Source organism: Lissotriton vulgaris, chromosome 6 (assembly GCF_964263255.1).
Source record: "Lissotriton vulgaris chromosome 6, aLisVul1.2, whole genome shotgun sequence".
Taxonomy (NCBI): domain Eukaryota; kingdom Metazoa; phylum Chordata; class Amphibia; order Caudata; family Salamandridae; genus Lissotriton; species Lissotriton vulgaris.
In genome coordinates, this window is record NC_141694.1 from 652,287,523 (window position 1) to 652,309,595 (window position 22,073).

At 46.0% G+C, this 22,073-nt stretch overlaps 1 protein-coding gene across 1 annotated transcript in view; it reads left to right on the forward strand.

Moving 5' to 3' along the window:
• UBE2J1 (ubiquitin conjugating enzyme E2 J1) overlaps positions 1-22,073 on the forward strand; it is a 168,185-nt gene that overhangs the window by 117,973 nt on the left and 28,139 nt on the right. The window contains exon 7 of the mRNA XM_086926656.1: positions 10,209-10,346. Coding sequence (XP_086782782.1) covers positions 10,209-10,346 — 138 coding nt within the window. The remainder of the gene's footprint in view (positions 1-10,208; positions 10,347-22,073) is intronic.

A 22,073-nucleotide genomic window follows, 5' to 3' on the forward strand; every position in this document is an offset into this window, starting at 1 on the left:
TCTGTGGTGGGTATTTCCTGTTGCCTCCATCATCTTCTTATTTGGCGCTTCCATCATCTTCTTATCTGGCGCTTCCATCATCTTCAAGGAGCTCGGTAGCGGGCAGAACCACAGACTTTGTTTTGCTTCTCTCCGGGTAACCCTTGGTAGTGTTTAGGTCACCGTTCTGAGATTTAACTCAGTCCGTGGTCTACTTAGCCGAAGCTCCCTCCTTTCGACGCAGGAAATACCCTTCTCTCGATGGCACAGTGGGATCGGAGAATTTTGAAAGTTCAAGTGTTTCGGTATCAGGATAGCAGGTTAGTGACGGTCGGTCCTTGTTCAGGAGCTCTTCTTGGTTGTCGATGTTTTCGGTCGAGGTCAGGGTCGAGGAGACCTTCTTACAGTGGTGTGCATGCAGCCAGTTGCGTTTTCCCTCCACTCGAAGTGCTGTTCGGGTGGTGATGAGGACTTGCCAGGGGCCCGTCCACCGGGGTTCCAGACTCTTGGCACGCTGGAAGTTCCGGATCAGGACGAAATCCCCAGGCTGGATGGTGTGTCCGGGACCCCTGGAAGTGTCAGGGATGGCATGCAGCACCTGTTGATGGATAACAGACAGTGTTTTAGTCAACTGGCATAAGTAATCAGACATTAGGACGTCCGGGACGTCATGAATGGAAGTTGGTTTCGGTGCAGACCAGACATTCATTGGCCGGCCGAATACAACCTCGTATGGTGTCAAGTGGTGTTTGGTAGGGGTGGAACGCATTGAGAGCAATGCCAGGGGGAGTGCGTCTGGCCATTTCAGTCCTGTGGTAGCCACTATTTTGGCCAATTTTAGTTTCAGCGTGGCGTTATGTCGTTCAACTAGTCCAGCAGATTGGGGGTGGAAGACTGCGTGGAACTTTTGTTTTACACCCAACCCCTTCAAAATGAGTTGGATAACTTCGGCTACGAAGTGGGGGCCATTGTCGCTCCACAAAATTCGACAAAGGCCGTAACGGGGGAAAAACTCCTTTAACAGTACTTTTGCTGTGGCCATAGCAGTGTTGTCTCGGGTTGGGTATGCTTCCACCCATTTGCTAAATGCGCATATCACAACAAGTACATATTTCAGGCCTTGACATCTGTCTAGTTGGATGTAGTCCATCTGCAGGACTTCAAACGGGTGATTTGGGACCCCAAACCCTCCCCGGGGTACTACAGTTCCTTTCCCGGGGTTGTGTTGCAGGCATATCAAGCATTGTTGGACCAGACGCTTGGCGGACTCTGTGATCTTATCATTGTGCCAAACTCTGGAGACAAGTTCAATCATGGGGGCTGATCCTATGTGGGCAGGGGAGTGTGCCATAGTCAGTATGGGAATCAGATATGAGTCAGGTAGCAACCATTTGTTTGTGTCTTTTGTTCGCCAGCAGCCTTCGTCATCTTTCAATCCCACCCGTGTCCATTCAGTCAGTTCGTGTTGTGTGCTAGCCATTTGAATGTCTCTAATAGTGTCCCTAGCGTCAGACCATTTTTCTGCTTGTGACCTGGTCACGTACATGCGTGTTGTCGTCCTATTTTCAGCTGTCGTTCGGGCAGTGATGTCGGCTAGTGCGTTTCCCTGTCCAATAATGTCTGTCACCCTTTTGTGTGCCTGGCATTTGATGACTGCAAGCTTTTTGGGGAGAAGGACGGCTTCGATCAAGGCGGAGACTAGATCCCCGTGCAAAATGGGGGTGCCGTGTGAGGTCAAGAATCCCCTCTCCCTCCAAAGGAGCCCAAAATGGTGAACCACCCCGAAGGCATACTGGCTGTCGGTGTAAATGTTTGCTGTGGTTCCTGCTGCTAGAATACAGGCTCGTGTCAGGGCAATCAGTTCCGCTGCCTGGGCAGATCGTTGCGTTATGCGGGCTGTCTCGACTACAGTTCGAGCCGTGGTGACTGCATAGGCAGCTGAAGTGGTGCCATCGGGGAGTTTGATGCAAGAACCGTCCACCCACAGCTCTCCGTCGGGGTCGGGAAAGGCCGTGTCTCTGAGGTCAACCCTACTTCTGGTCTGTTCATCTGTGAGGGTCACACAGTCGTGTACAGGGTGCGCATTGGGATCGTTTTCTGGTAAGGGCAGCAGGGTTGCTGGGTTCAGTGTGGTGCATCTCTTCAGAGTGATGTGGGGTGCGAGCAGAGTCAGTTCGTATCCAGTCAGTTTTGCACTCGTCAGGTGTTGCGTTTTGGTTTGGTTTAGGAGGGTGTCAACTGCATGGGGTACCAGTACTGTGAGGGAATTCGAGAGCACGATCCCCTCACTCTGTCGGATAGAGATCGCAGCAGCAGCTACAGCTCGAAGGCAAGCAGGCAGGGCTCTGGCTACAGGATCAAGGGTGGCTGAGAAGTAAGCGCATGGTCGTTGCTTTGAGCCGATGGACTGGGTCAGGACAGATAAAGCGCACCCCTCCCTTTCGTGAGTGTAAAGGGAGAAGGGCTTTGTGTAATCGGGGGTACCCAACACAGGGGCCGAGCAAAGGGCATCTCGTAGTTGCATGAAGGAAGCCTGACACTCAGGGGTCCAAGGGAGTGGGAAAGGGATATCCTTAGCTAGCAGTGAAAGCAGTGGTTTTACTACGAGGCTAAAGTTGGGTAACCACTGTCGGCAGAAGGAGGTGAGGCCTAGTAGGGAGCGGACCTGTTTCTGGGTCCTAGGGATGGGGGTGTCGAGAATGGTTTGGATCCGGTCAGGAGTCAGTTTCCTTCCGTCTTTGGACAAAAGGTGGCCTAGGTAAGTGACCTGGGGTTGGCAGAATTGCAACTTCTTCTTAGAGACCTTGTGGCCATTTTCTGCAAGGAAGTGCAGGAGTTGAATGGTGGCTGTGACCGCTAGTGGAGTGGTGTCGGCTGCCAAGAGGATGTCATCGACATATTGCACTAACACCACTCCATCGGGTAACTGGACTTGATCCAGTTGTCTCTTGAGGGCCTGGCTGTAGATGCTAGGGCTTTCTGTGTAGCCCTGGGGTGCTCGGCAGAACCTATATGAGCGGGCTTTTAGGGTGAAACCGAAGAGATATCGGCTGTCTGGGTGGATGGGGATGGAAAAGAATGCGTTTTTGAGGTCAATGACAGTGAAGGTGGTGGCAGTGGAGGGAATCAAAGTCAGGATGGTGGTAATGTCCGAGACCACAGGGTACTGGGGTACCACCACTTTGTTGATCTCTCGAAGGTCAATGATGAAGCGGTATGCTTTCTCATCTCCCTCTCCCTGTTTCTTAATGATGGGCAAGATTGGGCTGTTGCAAACGTTGCTAACCACTTCCTCTACCACTCCTGCGTCTATCAGTGATTGGATGATTTCTACCAATGCCTTTTCGCCCTCGGGCGATATCCGATATTGTGGAAGTTTTGGGAGTGTTGCATCTGGTCGAACAGTAATGTGCACTGGGTCGATCATCATGCGCCCTACATCCGAATCCGTTTTGGCCCACAGATACGGAGGCAGAGTGTCAAGCAGGGAAGTGTCAGCGTCGGTGATGGAAAACATGTGTCTGGGGGGGCAATGTCTAAGCAGAACGGGATTGTCGTAAAGGAAAACTCGGACTCCATCTTGGGAACATCTAATCGTTGCTCGGAAGTGTTTCAATAAGTCGAGTCCCATAATTGCGTCAGGACTATTGGAGGAAAGCAAAAACGTGGTGTCAGTGGTGTTGTTTTCTAAGTCAAAGAGGATCGGGGCGGACAAAGGGTTAGTGGAGGGCGTTCCATCGAAACCTGTCGATGTTATTAGTGAGCCAGACAAGGGTGCCCTTGGAATCAGTCGTTTAGATAATGCACTACGTGTTGCGCCAGTGTCTACCAGGAATGGTGACTTGGTACCCAAGACCTTAGCAGTGACATAAGGGCCTTGCTGGTCAACATGGAGCTCGACTGGATCCCTCCCTTGCCCTAGGCAGTCCTATGCAAAGTCATGAACATCATCGTAGTCAGATTGCTGGCATTGGTTCTGTCGGGGTCGGTCAAATGTGTTTGGCCTACCTGATCTATCATTAGTTGCGTCGTTTGGGGGCCCTCGCTGTGGTCCCCTATTTCTTGGTCCACTTGCTGTATCCCTAGGATCTCTATTTCTGATGAGTTCCAAAAGAACTGGGCACTGAGATTTCCAGTGGCCCGTTCCTTTACAGAAAGCACACTGGTCCTCTCTAATGTCTGTACGTCCAATGTGGGGAGTCGAAGTACGGTCTTTGGGAGGTGCAGTTTTAGGGACGTTCATCTGATGGTTTCCCCGGTATTGGTCTCGTCCCATAGTCACCCCTTGCAGCTGAGCCATCATCACCCTCTCCTTTAAGTCTTTCTTCTTTCTCTCTGTTGTTCTATCGTTTTCGTTTTTCTGATGTTCATAATGTAATGTAAATGTATTTATATAGCGCAAATCGCCCACATCGCAGGCATCTATGCGCTTGCTTAGGGAACCCGTCCTGGTATTCCCCTGTGAGATACCCCGGCAGGGTATCCACAAGGTGAAAGCCAGGCATCCCGCCGCGAGGGGCCGTTGTGGAGATTAAGCAAGCTATTGCCCAGAGTCGCAGAGTGTGAACCCATGAGTCGAGTAGGCACCGGAGCGAGAATTATCGAGTCCGTGGAATTATTGAGCCCAACCCTCGTCGGGCGGGGAATTGAACCCTGGTCCAGGGCCGATCTCAGCTTCCGGGTCTGCCGCCTCTAACCCCAAACCTAACTCCAAACCTACGGCCATCTGGAGGATAGCCGTAGGTTTGGAGGCTGCCCAACTACTTTCGCTGGCCTGCAGTTTCTGCGAGACCTCCGGTGATAAACCCTTAACGTAATTCTGGACAAACAGATGGTGTCCGGTTGCAGTGGTCAAGTCCTGGCCGCTGTAATCGGAGAACACCGTTTCAAACCGGGAGAAGTATTCCGATACATCCTCCTGAGGTTTCTGGCGACAGGCCGTTACTATCGACCAGTCCACTTTCTTTTCTGGGATCAGGGTTTTTAATTTCTGTACGATTTTATCCGGGAGGTCTAAAATGGCTTTCAAAGGCTTTTGTCCGGGTTCTCGTTGTCTGTCTATGCCATCGAGTTGTGACCAGTTATGTCCAAACAGCTCAGAGTGGTCGACTTTCCGGATTTGCTTCCACACATCAGCTGGTAGACATAACCCGAAAAACAAGTCGATGTCAGCCAGAGTCATAATCGTCGATCCTAGGGCTGTACCCAACTCAGTATAGAAGGCAGTGGGGTTTTTACGTAGGTCAGGCAGAGATTTCCGGAAGGTCAGAATCTCTTGCCGGTCCCATGGTTGGTAGACCCAATTGTACACTACCCTTCCCTTTGCATCTTTGTTGTTTGCGTCATCGTGAGTCCCTTCACCTCGTGGAGGAACCCAGTAAGGGGCAGCCTCTCGTATCGGCATCATGGTGTTAGATTGTTCAGTTTGTGGTTCGGTTGCTACGGATGTTGTGGATTCGATTTTCGGCTTTTGTTCAGTGAGGTGGCGGAAAACCTCAAGCGTACGCGTAAGGAGGTCCGTCACATCACTCTCACTCTCATCCCCGATATCGACCTTCCGGTACAGAGTCGTTAGGCTCTGGGGACCTTTTTCTCGATATCGGTCCTCGTATGCGTTTAAGACGTGGTAACACAGTTGTACAGTAAAGTGTCGTCTGTGACTCCCTGTATAAGAATTAAACACATCCGTGACGGACTCTTCATCTTCCCTCTTCTCTACCAGTATCTTTGCTATCTTGTCGACCCCTGCTCGCTCATTTTTGCTTAGTCTGTATGTTCTTGCAGGACCAACCCTTCGGGCCTCTGGGTCGCCCAACGTTGTCGTTTGCGTAGCATCTAATACAAGGAGTTCAGCCGGCATAGAGGCCATGGGGGCTGAAGCCGTGGTGCTACTCTCGCTTGTACCTGGGGGTAGTGGGTGCTGTGCTAAGGGTTGGGAAGGGGCATATGGAGGGGGCATGTGGATGATCGGAGGACCTAGCAGCAGATCATCGTTGGTTCGCTGTTTCGAGTGTAATTCAGGGTAGAGCGTGGAGGGTGTTCTAACCAGACACTGGCTTGACGTTTCTATTTCTAGCTTCTGTTTGGTATCCTCTCTTTCTTTTATCTCTTTCTCTAGTTTCTGGGCCGCTAGGTGGGCTGCTTTCCGCAGCTCTTTTCCCAACCTACTCTCAGTTCTCTTTTTACGTTGTTCGGCTTCTTTTCGCCACATGCCGAAGCTGTCAAGCATAGTGGGCGTCGTCTTGTTTTTACCAAGGGCTGTTTCTAGTGCGTTTATTTTATCGTCTTCAAAGGATCCTATCAGTGGCCACTGACTTTCTCGATCCTTTTTCGTATATTTATGCCACAGCTGGCTATAGGCTATAGCGATTAATCCATGCTTCATGAACATGTCCTTATTAGGGGTGCCTTCCAGCGGAGCCGGATGGTTCATCTCTAATAAGCGGTCCGGGCTAAACAGGCTACTAACCAGTGGGGAGAAGACAGGCATGACGGATCACAATGGGGATAATAGTCAGCACTACCTATCTTATCACTGCGTGCAAAGACTAGACAGAATATTTCTATTCTACGTTGTTTGCAGGCAGTGAATACCTCATGAACCAATCTTGAGCAATCAATGTTAGGTCAAAAATAAAAAATCAATATGGTCAATGGGGAGAATAAGTAAGCTCGCAAAAGTCCGCGTCACCTACCCTTTCACTATCTGCAGAGAGGGGACCTATTCTTCCCTGTTTGCAGACAGAGAATCTCCAGAAAACAATCTATAACAGTTAATCAATGGGGGAGGGGCAATTGTTCAGTGGGGGAGAAAGATAGGTCCGATGGATGCGTACCTATCCTTCACTGTTTATAAAGGGAGAGCCTGTTGTTTCTCCGTTTGCAGACAGTGAATCTCCAAATAAATTAACAAAAAGTAATACTAGTATTTTCTCATCAATTATCAATCACTTTCAATCACTTTCGCAATTCGTCGTGTTTACACGACCTTACCCGGACCGCATGGACAGTTTCTTGTCTTCCGAATCCAGCGCCCGATCGTCCTCTTCTCTTCGTACTCCTCGTGGCACTCCTGATGGTTCCCAGTCAGGACCGCAGATCACTCGAGAGAGGTCTGTTCGGAACCAGTGAAGTTCGGATGATCGGCTGTCAGACGAGGGTCTATCGGACAGGGTACCTTCCGATCGTTTCAGTCGTTCACTCTGTCGTCAGGACCTCTCCCACTGGATCCACGAGTCGCTGATGGGCCCCACGCTTGGGACGCCAATTGTTAAAAGGGGTTCAAAGACAACCAGTAACCAAAGACCCCTTTATGATGCCCGGCGGTGTCGCCTCTATGACCCACCAATATTAATCAATGAAGAAGCAGGCGCTGGAGACTGGAAGGCAGGAAACGAGGATTTTATTCTCTCCGGAGGAGAACACATCAATTCAGACAGCAAGTATCGTCACGAGGTGCTCTAACCACATCTCTGAGGCCTGGCCTCTTATACTAGGGTTTATGACCTTTATTGCACGTAACACATTCTCGCAACACTTTGATATTTGAAAGAACATCCTCGGAATCTCCCCTTCAGGCCCGTTCCCACATACATTTACAGTTGAATTCCCCACCCCGGTCACAACAGGTGATGAGTGTCGCGCAGCAGGGCATTCCGCCGATTCACGGAATGCGTGGAGTTGATCGGATATCATAGGGTGGGGGCTTTGATCGGCTCGAGGGTCTTTTGATGGGGAGGGGAAGCTTCCTACTGTACGGGGTAATAAACAGTATCCGCAGGGCCAGGTGGCGGCCTGGGAACAAGGAAGACAAACGGGGACACAGGGAAAGGGGGTTTGCATCAAGAGGATCTGAGACCATGAAAGGAATGAAGGGAGGTGTCGCGCTGGGAACAGGATGGGATTCCGTGGTGAAGCTGCGCTGAGGAGGGGTTTATGACCCAAGGCATGAGAGAGCGGGGGTTGTCAGCGTGCGGGGGATGCTTGCGAGGTTAGGAGAGAGAGAGAGAGAGACGCGCTGGCTATCAGCGAGGGGCAGGGAGGCCATGGTGCTCAAAATGGCTGCCGCTTACGCGCACGAATGGGCTCAAAAGGGGAAAGATGGCGCCGATAATGTTGACGTTTGCAGTCTAATCTTTAACAAGAGTACACCACTAGCATAGCATTGCACTCATCTGTGCTTTTGCTTTTTATTGAAACCGATACTCAAAAAACAGACACATGCACATGCATATATGTATTCATTCAGACATTTTTATCAGCCAAAGAAGAGGCACTTTGCATTATAGGCCTGACCAATTGGCAGTTTCAGTCCATCTACATGGTACGGGGAATACCCAAATGACTTTGTAATTTGAAAGCTGAAAGGAACTGCAAGTTAGGAAAACGTGTTACAGGTAAATGACTCGCACTAACTCGAGATAGTTTGGTGATCTTTAGTTGGTGAATCTGCCTAATTTTCTTCTAATGCGTTTTGCAGGAAAGTAAAATGATTAATTAAATCAAAGAGGAAAACCATGCAGTGTTCTCATACATAAACAAGTGTCCACCCACAGAACCTTTAACACTTGCTTGTCTACATTTATTGCTGGGTTGTACTTGACCATCATAGAGGGTGCTGCACTATGTAGTGCACAACTTCAAAGATCATCCCAGTGCCTTCCCTCTTAGTGATCCCTAAGGATCTGGACCACACAGCATCAGTAAAATACATACAACCTAGCCAGTTTGTGTAGCACGGCAACCTTTCATAATTTTTATTGAATAATTCCTGGTATGACTAGATCTCTACTAAACCTGAGAGAGACAGAAGGGAAGCAACAGGATGCTACGGACGTGATCGAAAGAGCGGGTAAGGTGAGGGAATAAGGAAGAAGCTGTGAAGGTTAAGATGCCTTCCCTAAATGCTGGTGTCTCACTGGATAGAATGGATGTGGTCTGAATAACCCTCTTGGGAAATCTGACTGCGAGTGAGAGAGGGGATAGGGAAGAGAGAAGACCAGGTTGTGCTGGCTGAAGAGGAGAAGAGGGAACAAGGTAGAATGGGATAAGGTGTGACCTGGAGGGCACTGAAAGCCTGATAGAAAGAAATTGTGTGAGAGACATTAAGGAAGACCAAGGAGACTTCATTGAAGATAGGCATCTTAAGATCCCTCTCTTTAAAGTCTACAATCAGAACTTGCTTGTAGCCTCTACCAACTAAGTACATTTGCATATGGGCCTAAGCTGAATTGGGAGCTAAAGGCAAGCAAAGGTGTGATTAGTTTTTCTACATGCTCACACAAGGCACAACGATTCTAGGACCACTCCACAGGCTGCTGAAACCTTGCCCCTTTAAATTGCGTAGCATATGTGAACTGGAGTAAGCTTTATATACATACAATCTCCCTCTAGGGCAGTTTCTATGAGCATCTATACCATCAGCCTTATGAATGTTAAAGCTCACATGTGGATGCATGATAGGTGCTTAGAGGATGGTGCAAAAAAGCTTCCCTGTGTTGCTCTAGAATCTTATAGGGTAGCAGTCTATGTGCTACATTTTATCTACGAAACTGATTCTTTATACTGTCTTCTTCTGGCCCTAAATGGCCAAGGACTGGAAGGGTTGGGTGCATAAGTGATTGAGTCAGTGAATGGCCTGTATCTATGGGGGGAGGACCAGTATGACAATTTGTGTGCTGTGTCTCTGTGCAATTCCACTGCAACACCCCTGCACAGGGCTGCTGTTCATGACTGGCTAAGGGAGGATAGTGAGTTGGACTGCATGGACATAGCTTTCATAGGTCAGTTAACATAAATACTGGTTCTGTGTATCAGGGTTTTCGAAATGTAACTGCTGTGTGTGAGTAAGTATGAATGAGAAGCCAGGTGTTTGTGTGGGTAGGACTGAGAATTGGGAAAGGAACTATGTAAGGCTGCAAATTCTGTCCTTGTAGCGTGGTAGCACAGATGAGAGGTGAGCATTTCAAAACAAATCATTCTCTTGGTCTTTCCTTAAATCCACTGATTTGCAGCTAAACCTGAAACAGCAGTTTTTTTTCTGCAGGAAACAGTGACCTCTAGGTTTGAGTTCAAAGCTGGCTTCTGTGTCATTATGTTTAATCGAAGTGTTTCTGTCTTGGGTATAAAGATTGTACCTATCATATACCAAACAACCAAGATGTGAGTATAATTGCTGTAGATAACTCAAACCTCTTAATGTTTAATTCACAATTCTATGTAATCTGTAGGCAGAAGTTAATTCACCAGCAAAGTCGACAAATGAAATTCCTCCCACTCCTGCATCAAATCTTTCTATCAACTCGTCAGTGCCTGAACAGGAGAGCTTTGCTGAGTCAGTCCGGGCTACTAATCCACATGCAACAACGGTATAGTATTCTAGGAGCTTGTAGACTTGATAATTACTAAATATGTATTTTTTTATCTCAATGTATCAGCCTTTTGCTATAGATCTTCTATTGGTCCATACATGTGTGTCTTCTTCGACTTAAAATGTCACCAGAAACGTATATCTGTAGTTCTCCAGTATTGGATCTTTCATAGATTCACATGCTTGAATCATTCCCCATCTTCGGAGTCTCACCGTACTATAATAAAGCAGTATGGCAATGAACAGTACCTTTAACAGCTTGTCTATGTCCTTTTTAAAAAAGCACCATACTTGAACTATAATCAGTCAGGCGATGGCACCCTGTAGAATACTTCTAAGAGACGCTGAATCCTTCAGATTTTCTAGTGCACATCGTGTGAAGGGAATTTCCTTGAGCTCTGCTCAGTTTTTTCTTCTCTAGATTCTGAGATTTATCATCCTGACAACTACTATGTCTGATACTTCCAAGAAAGACCCCTTCAAATCCTGCAAAACCTGTGGAAGGAAAAGGCTACATGTGTGATGCAGCGGTAATTTCTCAATACCAAAACCCCATGCTACCTCTATTTACCCTGAAAAGGTGTTGGGACCTTGACACCATGTATTACCTTCAGGAGACTTTAAACAAACATGAGCAGTCAAAAATGCAATTATAATTTAAGCCAATAAAGAGAGTTGTTGAGTATTTTAAATGATTTTATTTTCTAGTCAAAAGTAAATTTTTCTCTGACCCTTTATTCATTAGTAAAATATCAATCAGGTTACAGAATTTGGAAAACAGGAAAAATAGCATTAATACAGAACATATTACAGTCTGGGTATAAGCATCACATGTAGAAAAGAAAATGTGGCGCAAAATGTCAATCAAACTCTTAAAGAGTTTCTAAGAAAAATAGTCTTGCAAGGCTACTCAATAATTAAATATTTTGCAAAAATCTCCCATAAAGAGAAATAAATGCATAAGACAAATACATCTTTTCAGACCTAATTAATTAGTCAAAGCATAAACTTAAAGTTTAGCATCTAATTCTAAAAAAGCCTTTCTAACTGTTGCTGCTCTCTTCATCTCTGTCTGTGTCAAAAAGAGCGAGCAGACCGCCCTTCACAGACCTCAAAAGAATGTGGCCTGCCGTGCCAAAAATATGACATGGAAGCAAGAAACCTGCCCCTGACTCTCCTCGGACGCAAATTCACTCCCAAGGCTGCACTCGTGATGATCTCGTACCTAACCCATATGAATGAAACAGAGCCTAAGCCTAAAGAGCCCAAAAGCCAAAATGAGCAAAAAGCCAGCCACGCCTCCAAAGAGGTCATTATTTATACTCTAATTCTTGGCAGACTACACAAAAATGTTTCATGTTCAGGGAAACTTGTACTTGATTGGTCAGCCACAATGGCATGAGGTCTCACTATCCTGATTCATTGAAAAATCTAGAGCATACCAGTTTTAACAAAAAAGGAGCACAAATGATTAATACATTCATATTGTTTTATTGCAACATTTCCTAGGAAAAATGTTTCTATCTTTTCTTTCCTTCCTGTCACAACACAGGCTAGAAGGATACTTTAGCTAACTGGTACATTGGCACAATCACAAGAATGTACAGTTCAGTGGCCTTGACTCCTTCTTGTCATGAGGAAAGCTGGCACAGTCTGCGCATGCTATCTTCACTTTAATGCAAGTCATAGCCTTGCTGGATTCACAGGCAGCCATGTTTTCTTAGGCCCCAAAAAGTAAAACAAACCGAAAAGAGAATATTAATTTCATGTAAATCAGCCATTATGTTTCCCTCCCTCATACTAATACCCCTTATAAATGTTTACCTAGCCAAGCTATTAGTTTAAAGCAGCTTTTATGATTGGTTATGACAACATGCAAAATAAATGTGCAAGATAGCATTATTATGCATTAGTGTACATTTTTAAAAGCGCACACAGTTAATACAGCGCACACAGCAACATGCTTTAATGTTTTAGATAGCTTTTCATGCAAAAAAGCATTTAGCCCCAGGTGTAGTGTTTGGTGCATTTGTTAATTCATGCACATTATAAAAAGAGGTGTTTTAAACTAAAAATGTTTAGCCAAATATGCAACAAGCCAAAGTCTTTTAAGACCGGAATAGTGAATTTAGATTACAAGGATGAGCTGGGAAAAGAGAAACACATTCTATTAATCTTCAAAGCTAAAAAGGCCACTTTACTCTACACTGCAAAAACACATGTTAATTCACCAAAAGCATTTCAGACTGAATAGGCCTCATTTCATGTATTATGTGCCATGTGTTTTCACTTGCACCAAAATGTGTGTGGCAATTTAAATGCAGTCTGTCTGAAGCACAATAATAAAACAATCCTGACTGCAGATTAAATCTGCTCCATCATGTGGATGACCCACATGAAGACTGCCTTTATTGCCTCAACCCCGATAAGATGAAGGAATGAAAAATATGTCTCACTTTTTCATCCAAGACCTTGAAGGACAGGTAGGGGAGGCTCCTTCTGTGGAAACAGACGGCTAAAACTTAGAGATCCACCACTTCTGAGGAAGACCGTGACACGTCCACGAGATCATACAAAAGAGCAAGATCCTCTGACCAGGGGACTTCCGAGGAGAGCAGGAAGGCCTTAAAAACCCATCACTAAGAACCTCTGAGAAAAGAGAAAAGAAACTCGATCTCCACAGAGGCAGCCTCTGCTCGACCCAGCACTCCATCTGTGAAGATTGGGGAACGTCAGCAGACTTCGTCTACCGAAACGTTGATGAGGCACATTAGCGTCAACAGCAGTATCGTCGACTATGACTATCACCACCGTCTCGTCTACGAGACCATGGTCGGTGAAGGCGACAGCTGTCAACGCACTCATCCCATTGATGAGGATCCTGCTATGCACAAAGACCCCATCAACGTTGATGCTACTGACAACAATACCATCGTCGACGACACCATCAACAGAATTCCTACAGATGACGCTGAAATTCACAGGGCAGTCGCAAACCTTGTCAGCGATCATCGCCACGACGAAGATAAAAATGACAAAGGTGACAAGAACAAATGCATCAGAAAATAAAAGCGAAGAAGGCAAGATTCCGGTACGTCACCTTCCATGGGCTGAGTGGGATCTTATCCTTTGACCTAACAAGTATCCCCTCTAGACAATCTTTGTACGTGCAAGGAAACAGTGGGATCACATGTCAAATCAGAGCACCACTCTAATAAGAGGGAGGAAAGGAAAAGATCCCTTTATATTATATGACCCTCAACCACTCCAGTAGTGGCATGCTTCACCATCTGGTACATCCTGGCTCCTAAAGGCCAGGGTGCGCTCGACCTTACCTCAGAGAGCTCTTATGTAGCCTGTTAAAAAGGGGGCGTACTATAACAATACCTCATTCACTTCCAAGTATCCCTTTATTGCTGGGGTGGATGTGAAAGATTTAAAAACCATTTTGGGGTTGGAAGGTTACAATGATCCTGTGACCCTAAAACACCAGCATGTTTCAGCTCTATACTGATGGGCTAAAAGTCCTGGGCTTTCTTATGAGGGAATCTTGCTTATATCACCCCCACAAACCTATATAATGTGTGTTTTTGTGTGAGGCATTACATTCAAAGCATGCACCTGCAGTGCTAATACTTGCCAATCTGGGTAGTTCTGAAAGTGAACGCTGACATGGCATGGTGCCAACATGTGATTGCTTCACGCTTTATATACTTTTGTGGAGGTGATATTCGCATGATTCCACCCTGAAAAAAGCTCAGGACCGTTTAGGCCATCAGTATAGGGCAGAAACATGTTGGTGTTTTAGGGTCATATAACCAGTATATCCCTCCAACCCCTAATATAGTTTTAAATCTTTCACATCCAACCTACAAATAAAGGGATACCTGGGAGTGGATGAGTATTTTGTTCATAGTCACGCCCCCTTTTTAACAGGCTACATAGGAAATCAACAACTAATCCAAAATAAATCATAATGTACCTAGGATCCTATATGTATACAATTCAGAACAAGGCTTATCTTTTTCAAGACATACAACAAAAACTAAGGGCCTGATTTAGAAATCGGCGGACAGGTTACTCCGTTACAACAGGTACAGATATCTCATCCACCAAAATATAAATCCTGTAATATACAATGGGATTTAAATTTTGGTGGACCGGATATCCGTCATCGTTGTGACGGAGTAACCCGTCCACCAATATCTAAATCAGGTCCTAAGAATCTGTCAGGCAAATCTAGAACCTCTTGCATGCCTGAAAATTAGACCATTGCTAGTGGAGTTACAAAAACTTGATCCAAGCAGAAGGGTTGTTCAAGAACATCATAATCATCACCCCAAGAATGATAGAAACTCTAGCATGGTGGTCTCAGACCTCTCATCTCTCAAAGGACCGTACTTTTTTTGCCTCGGATACCCGAATTCATCATAACGACAGATGCCTCTCTTCAAGGCTGGGGGGGCCACCTACAGGACCTGCAGATTCAAAGGAAGTGGTCTGCGCTCCAGAAGACCATGAATATCAACAGACTAGAACCAGTGGGGGCCTGTGCATGTATGCACGGTGGGGTGGGGACAGTGAGGGGGTGGGGAGGTGGAAGTGACAAACGACGGACTAGTGAAAATGAAATAAAATTGCATACCTTGTGTAGGAAGGTACCTCCTGACTATGGTTGCCCCCAACTTTTTGCCCTGTGTTTTAGCTGGTTTTGGACATAGTCGACCTGGGACCCTGCCAATCAGGACCCCAGGCCTACTGCTCTCTCTTTAAAATGGATTCCATGTACCCTAGGTACATTTCCAATTGGTACTGGGCCACCTTATCAGACCCCGTAACGCAGGGCATAGGTGTACCCAGGGCCGCCAGGGGCTGCAGCATGTATTGTGCCACCCCTGGCCGGCCTCCTAAATTTGACACAACTGGCTGCATGACAGCTGGGGCAAAGTCGTGTAATCACCCTTTGCTTTAGGTATAGTAGCTCTATATCTAACCATACAATGGACACCCGAGTTCCTATCAGTCACTCCTATGGCAGGCCTTGACAATCCTGAAGGCAGAGTGCGTGGGCTCGTGTGAACTAGGTTCTGGCCTGAGCCGAGCCCGGTTGCAGCTTGCGGAATCAAGACCCAATGGCTGTTCCATGATAACGCGTACCACATCGGTAACTTCGGTGTCGCGTTATCAAGGCATGTCGAGTAAGGTGTCATACGAATCGGGATGCTGCCCCCTCACCAATTCTGGCGACGAGGTTAGCATTCCGCCCTTCTAGAGGGACACGACATGTACGTAACTGTGAACCCCGGTTAAAGTTAACTAAAGCCTCAGCTCCACAAAATGGATACTGCCACCACAGACACGAGTCTGACCTCCTGCTGCTGGGAGTCCTTCCAGCGAGGAGAGCTTGGACAAAGGGTTTCCTGTCGAGGGCGGTGTTCGCACCGTCCCAGACAGGGTTTGTGTATTCTGGGTAGGTAGGGCTTTTGCGAGAAGGTGACTGCGGAGTGGCACCCCGGTGCTCACTACGCATCTGCCGGTTAGAACCAGTTCCAGGGGCACCAGCCCTGGCCTGGGGAAAGTCCGGCAGGGGAGAGGGGTGTAACTACCCCCCTTCCTGGTCCCACCCTTAGGGCAGGACCTAGTCATGTACCCACCCCTTTCTTTAGAATAAAGGCCGGAGCGGGGACCCTTCCAAATTGGATCATCTTTGAATCAAGAACTACTTTCTACGAAAGGACATTCGAGACTCTTCTCAAGATTTCTCCCTTGTGACTAAGGAGTAGTCACCCTGCATCAGCGGGCACCATCTAAGAACTCTGCGGTTTGCTGTAAGTCCTTCCTCAAGGAATCCGACGGCCCAGCTCGACGAGAACCGGCTTCCCTGGCACCTCTGACCTCTACCCACGTCATCAGCTCAGCTGTGATCTGTGGGTGCGACGAGACCTCGAGGGACCGGCCATCATCAGAACCTGCACGCTCTTAACCAGCACGACCATCGAAGCAATTCTCTGGTGAGTGCTCTGGGGTCCGAGAAGCCCCGACCCTGAGCCGCTCCAAGCACCGAAGTGCAGTCTCCCAGCATCTCCACGATCTGCGTGGGGCCCTTCTGCTCGCTGCTCAGCACGTTGTCCGGTCACTAGCCGCTGGCTTGTGCCCTTCCTTGACGACGACCGACAAACAACTCTGCTGGTCTGGTTGCTCCAGATCGGCCCTTGCTCCCTTTTCCGAGAGGAGCACCCCGGACCCTCCTGGTCCATTCAAGACGCCATCTTAGGCCTACCACGTGGCCCTGAGATCTGCCAAGGCTTGTTGCCCCAATCCTGGGCCCAGCAACGCCGACAGCATCATCCTTCGTGGGACAGCTCGCACCTCCATCCTGGTCGCCGACAACGCCTCCTGGTCCGTGAGACTGCAGAGCCTAGCGTCGCCCACTCACCTGGTCGAGGTGACGGCCAACCGGTGCCCTCCTGGTACCCTCTGACTACTGGCTAGTAGTACGAACTTGGTCCCCTCTGCTTTCAGGTATCAACGATCTCTGATCCAGGCTTGGATCTCTACGAACTATTCATCACTGGTCGCCGGCCAGCAACTCCTTTTCTTCCGGCTCCTGGCTCGTCAGCGAAGACCCCCGACGCCTGTAAGACTTGTGCAGCCGCAGCCCTCGTGGCTAGGTAACTTCGGCATTTCGGTGCCTGCATAGCCTCCTTACTCTAGGGTCCTGAGTCCCTCGCTTCCGACTTGCCTTATCGGGTCCGCCCGAGACCACTAAACTTCCCGTGTCTTCGGACACTTGTTTTAATTGTGCACTTGAAGTATTTTCCTAAGAGATTTGGTTTGTGCTTAGTACCCTGTCCTCATAAAGAGTACAGGGCTGTTGTGATTCTTAAATAAATATACCGTTTATTTTCATAACACTTGTGTGGTGTCCTTTCACTGGGTGTTCAAGGGATATATGTGTGGTAAACAGCTGGCTTAACACGCCCTCTCGAGTCTTTAGCCTTAGACTGCTCGTATCCACGCTACTAGGATAGCTGGTCTATAGGTTGACTTACAACCAATCATCATAAGGGTCGTTTGGAACGATACATAGCGGTCGCTAGAATAGCGAACGCTGCATATCGGGCCAACTTCTCACACCTTGCGCCTGTCGCATCGCAGAGTCGCCCCACCGCACTTACCTGCATGGGCTCTTACTGGGTAGAACTGAAAGCCATCTTTCTCACCCTGCATGCCTTTCTTCCAAGGATGGCAGGTTCTTCGGTGCTGACGAGTTCACCAGAATGCTCTATATCAATAAGCAAGGGGGTACCTAGTCATTAATGCTCTCCCAAGAGGCCCAGGATATGTGGAATTGGCTCACAACCCATAAAATATCTGTGCGCCGTGCATGTGTCCGGAGTAAACAGGTACTTAGCAGACGCACTCAGCAGAACCAAAGACAACTGCTGTGAATGAAAACTGGATCAAATGGAGCTGGACAAGATATTCTCACGTTGGGCAAACCTGCATTGGATCTCTTCACAACGGGCAAGACCACCAAATGCCAGTTCTACGCCAGTCAGTACCTGCTCCCAGGGTTGTAATGAAAAAGCCTTTTTGGTCAGATGGTCTGGAATTTATGCTTACAGTTTTCCCCCTTCCCTCTCATACCGAAGGTTCTCAACAAAATGAAAATGGAACACTGTTGCTTCATCCTGATTGCTCCCTGGTGGCCAGGCAACACTGGTTTACGGCGCTCCTCCTGTTGTCTTAATCTTATCTCTTCCTCTTGGCCACACAAGCTCTGTTGACCAGGGCCAGGTCCTACATCTGTAACCAGCCTCTCTCCGCTTGGGTGCATGGCTCCTGAAGTCTACGAGTTCAAAGACCTCGACACTCAACAGTACTGTAGGGATATCCTATCCAAAGCAAGAGCGGAAACCACAAACAAAACATACAAATTGAAATGAAAGAGATTCTGTTCATGGTGTCAACAATCTAACCTTCATCCATTGGAAGCATTACCTGAGCAGATTCTGCCTTGTCTCCTATCGTTAGCTAGATCAGGTTTAGTGCATGCTTCTGTCAAGGCTCAACTCACAGCAGTAACGGTACATACGTTCATTGCACTCTCTCCCCCCCCATCTGTTTCACAAGAATATTCAAACCATTCATGAAGAGATTATTCAGAGCTTTCCCTCCGGTACGACCTCCTTCTCCAGAATGGCATCTCAGTGTAGTTCTCTCTCAATTTATAAAACCCCCATTCGAACCCATCCACAAAGCAGATCTGAAGTTTCTTACTTTGAAGGTCGCATTGCTGTTGGCTCTCACTTCAGCTAGAAGAATCAGTGAAATGCAGGCTTTCACATTGCAGGGGCCTTTTCTATGTTTCACTGATGATTATGTGCTTCTCACAACAAATTCAAGGTTCCATCTCCATTTCATCTCAACAAACTTATCTACTTAGTAATTTTTTCCCAAACTGGATTTGCCAGCTGAAAGGTGTGTCCGTTCTCTACACCAATTGATGTCTTAAATCTATTTACAACGTACTAAAAAATATGGAAAAAAGATCGTCTCTTAGCGTCTTATGGACAAACTCCACAGGGTTCTTCAGTCACAATAACCATTATCGCAAGATGGATTTCTGCTACCATCCAGTGTTGCCATTCAAAAGCTGGCCAACCATTCACGGTCAAGGCAAAGGTGCATTCAACAAGGTCAGTGTTCACTGCGGCAACTCTGTCTGCAGGTGTTCCATTGGAAAAAATATGCTGGTCTGCAACGTGGAAGAGCACCCCCCTCCCCCCACAATCACGCATCACTACTGCCTGGAATCGGCACACCACAGTGATGAAGCTGTAGGACAGGCGGTATTACGTCATCTGTTCCAATAAGGTGAGCCTCTGTTAATGGAGTTGTTTATTGATCTTTATGTATAATATATTCATATAATGTTGTTGTATACTACTTGATTGTTTAATCATATACAGAATAATCCTACTTTTGATATATAGATATGTATTAAGCTGTTACCCACCAGCCTTAATGGGTAATTAGATTACTACAATGCTTACCTACAATAACTGCTTGGTATTCTGATTCAGGCATGTGAATCTATAAACAATCCAATACTGGAGGAGAACATGAGTTACTTACCTGTAACTGCAGTTCTCCAGTATTGGTGTCTTTCATAAACATGTGACCCACCCTTCTCCCATGAGAGGCTCCCCTTCTAGTTCGGGATGATGGTATTCCCACACTTGTGCTTGAAAATCTGGGGGATTCAGCCTCTCTTGGCAGTATTCTACAGGTTGCTGTCGCCTGATTGATAATAGTTCAAGTTTGGTCTTTCTTTTAAAAGGACATAAGCTATTAAAGTGACCGGTCATTGCCAGTATAGCCCATGATAATGCTATATTCTGCTTTATTGTGGTACTGTGGGACTCCTACTTTGACAACAGGGAATGATTCAAGCATGTGAATCTATAACTGCAGTTAAAAGTAAGTACTTCATTTTCTTATTTTGCAATGTGGCTCGTAGACTATCTATTACCTATGGCGTTCCAACAGTTTGTGCAATATTTTTTTTTTTCTCAGAGCTCCAAACAATAAATTCTTCTTTCTTAATATTTCATAAACATGCATACGATTGTTACCTCACTATCTAGTTTAGCCCCCTGCGTTTTTGTTTATTATTTGGCGACTTTAGACACTTAATTGTTCATGTACTATATTTGTCTCTCATTTCGGCTTGTTCTGTAACAATCAGTGTAACAGATGAGTTTGAGTAAATCTTCATCCAAGACAGTTAAAGAAGAATATTTCTTTAAGGGTATCAGTGTGGGAAGCCTATGGGCCTAACACTACACAAATAGCTTGGATCCTCTTTTGATTGTAAAAACTGATTCTGATGGTGTGAAAAGCTTCCTAGAGTATGACAAATGGGGGTTCGATTTTAGAACTACTGACAATTATCGTTTGTGTAGTTTTACTGTATTTGTGGATACTGGAGTATTAATGGTTGTACAGAATATGGGAAATTTGCCAGATTAATACTTTATTTGAATAATATACTTTGAATCCATGTCTATATTAGTTAAGATATGAGGGGGAAAATGCATTTTCTCTTCTGCTTTCGGGAGCAAAAAATGTACTTGACACCAAAGAACACCATAACCTTTTGCTGATTGAATAGAGCTGCAGTAATATGTAGAATAGACTAGTTTAGAAATTCAAGGATACGTGCCCACAGAAGCCGCTGTCCTGCAGTTGTAGCTCTAAAGATTGTGTTTTCCCTTTAATATATGTGTACCAAAAGAAAAGGATTGGTTGTTGATTTTTGATGACCTGTTATTCCATGGCTTGTGTTGAAAGAAGTGGTCTCAAGTCTCTAAACATGCTGATTTAGAAAAAGCCGGACCATAGCAGCGTTGTGGGGTTTCATAAAAAAGATTATTTAAGAGGAATGCAAGGATTCTAACCATTCCAAAACTTAGAATGCTAAATTGTTACCTTGGAATTGTTTGTGTTTAGCGCAAACTATTTCAGGTCAGACATCATGGCCTGGTTGGCTTTACAACAAGATATTGCTTATTGTTGTTAAAATTTCGGGTAGCTTTGAATTTGTGATACTTAAGGGCTGAGAAAGTTAACAGTTTTCTGGATAAAGTGAATAACTGCTCATGTGGGTTGAGGTTCCAGAATATTAATGTTAAATTTTGATTGATTGTCATAATTTTTATAGAATGCGTTGCTAGATTTTAAAACGCTTTTTATAAAATATAAGGCATCGCGATAATGCACTTGTACTTTTGTGAAATATGGAATTTTTAGATGTTGCTTCACAACATTTTTAAACATATGCTTGGACTTGTGATGTAAGGAGCCTTGCTCAAGACTATTATTTGCCAGATATTCTAGAGTCTAGGGCCAAAAGGAAGAAGGGATTTGAACTGATGTTCGGCAAGCAAGGGTAATGTGTGCAGGGGAAGGACAAATAGATTGAGCCCTAGAAGGTTTGACCGGGTGGTGATCAGGCGGGATCTGATGTTTTAAACATTTTGGTGTCTAAAAATTGTATTTTAAATTGTGTCGAAGTTTAAAATGTTATGTATTTATTTTTTAAAGACATTGTCTAAACATTATTAAACTTGAATAAAATATTGCTCTCTAAAAACAAAATATACTGTATTTTTGCTTCAGGCACATTTTACATTTTTGTGCCATTTTCTAAATCCTGGTGTGTCCTCTAAAAGCAACATGCCTAGTTTCAGCTTCTTGCTGCAGTCTGAGAGAAGGGACTTAGGAGTGTTGTACCATCCATACCACAGATCTTCTCAAGGAGGTTATTTCTAATCGGCAAAGGAAGATAAACATCATTGAAACAAGTATGTCTTGTGGTGCTAGGAACATGTATTCCTGTGTGGAGAAACACTTGGCTGTAAGGCCTTTTCTTCTTTGTGGGAGAAGGGAAGACTCTTCAAATTGAAGGACATTGTGATTGAAAGTAAAGTTACGATTACTCAAAGCGACTTAGTCTTTTGGACAGATCATTACATCATAAATTTCGCTATAAGCGGATCTCAGATTCCGATGACCCGCCCAACAAAAATGAAAAAAACCAGGCCATGGAATAAAATCACCATACCTGCCTTTAGCGAATCCTTTTCCCCGCCCTCTACTGCCCAATGTACCAATCTTAGCCAAACCGCCGTGGAATTTGAATCAGCCATTACCACTG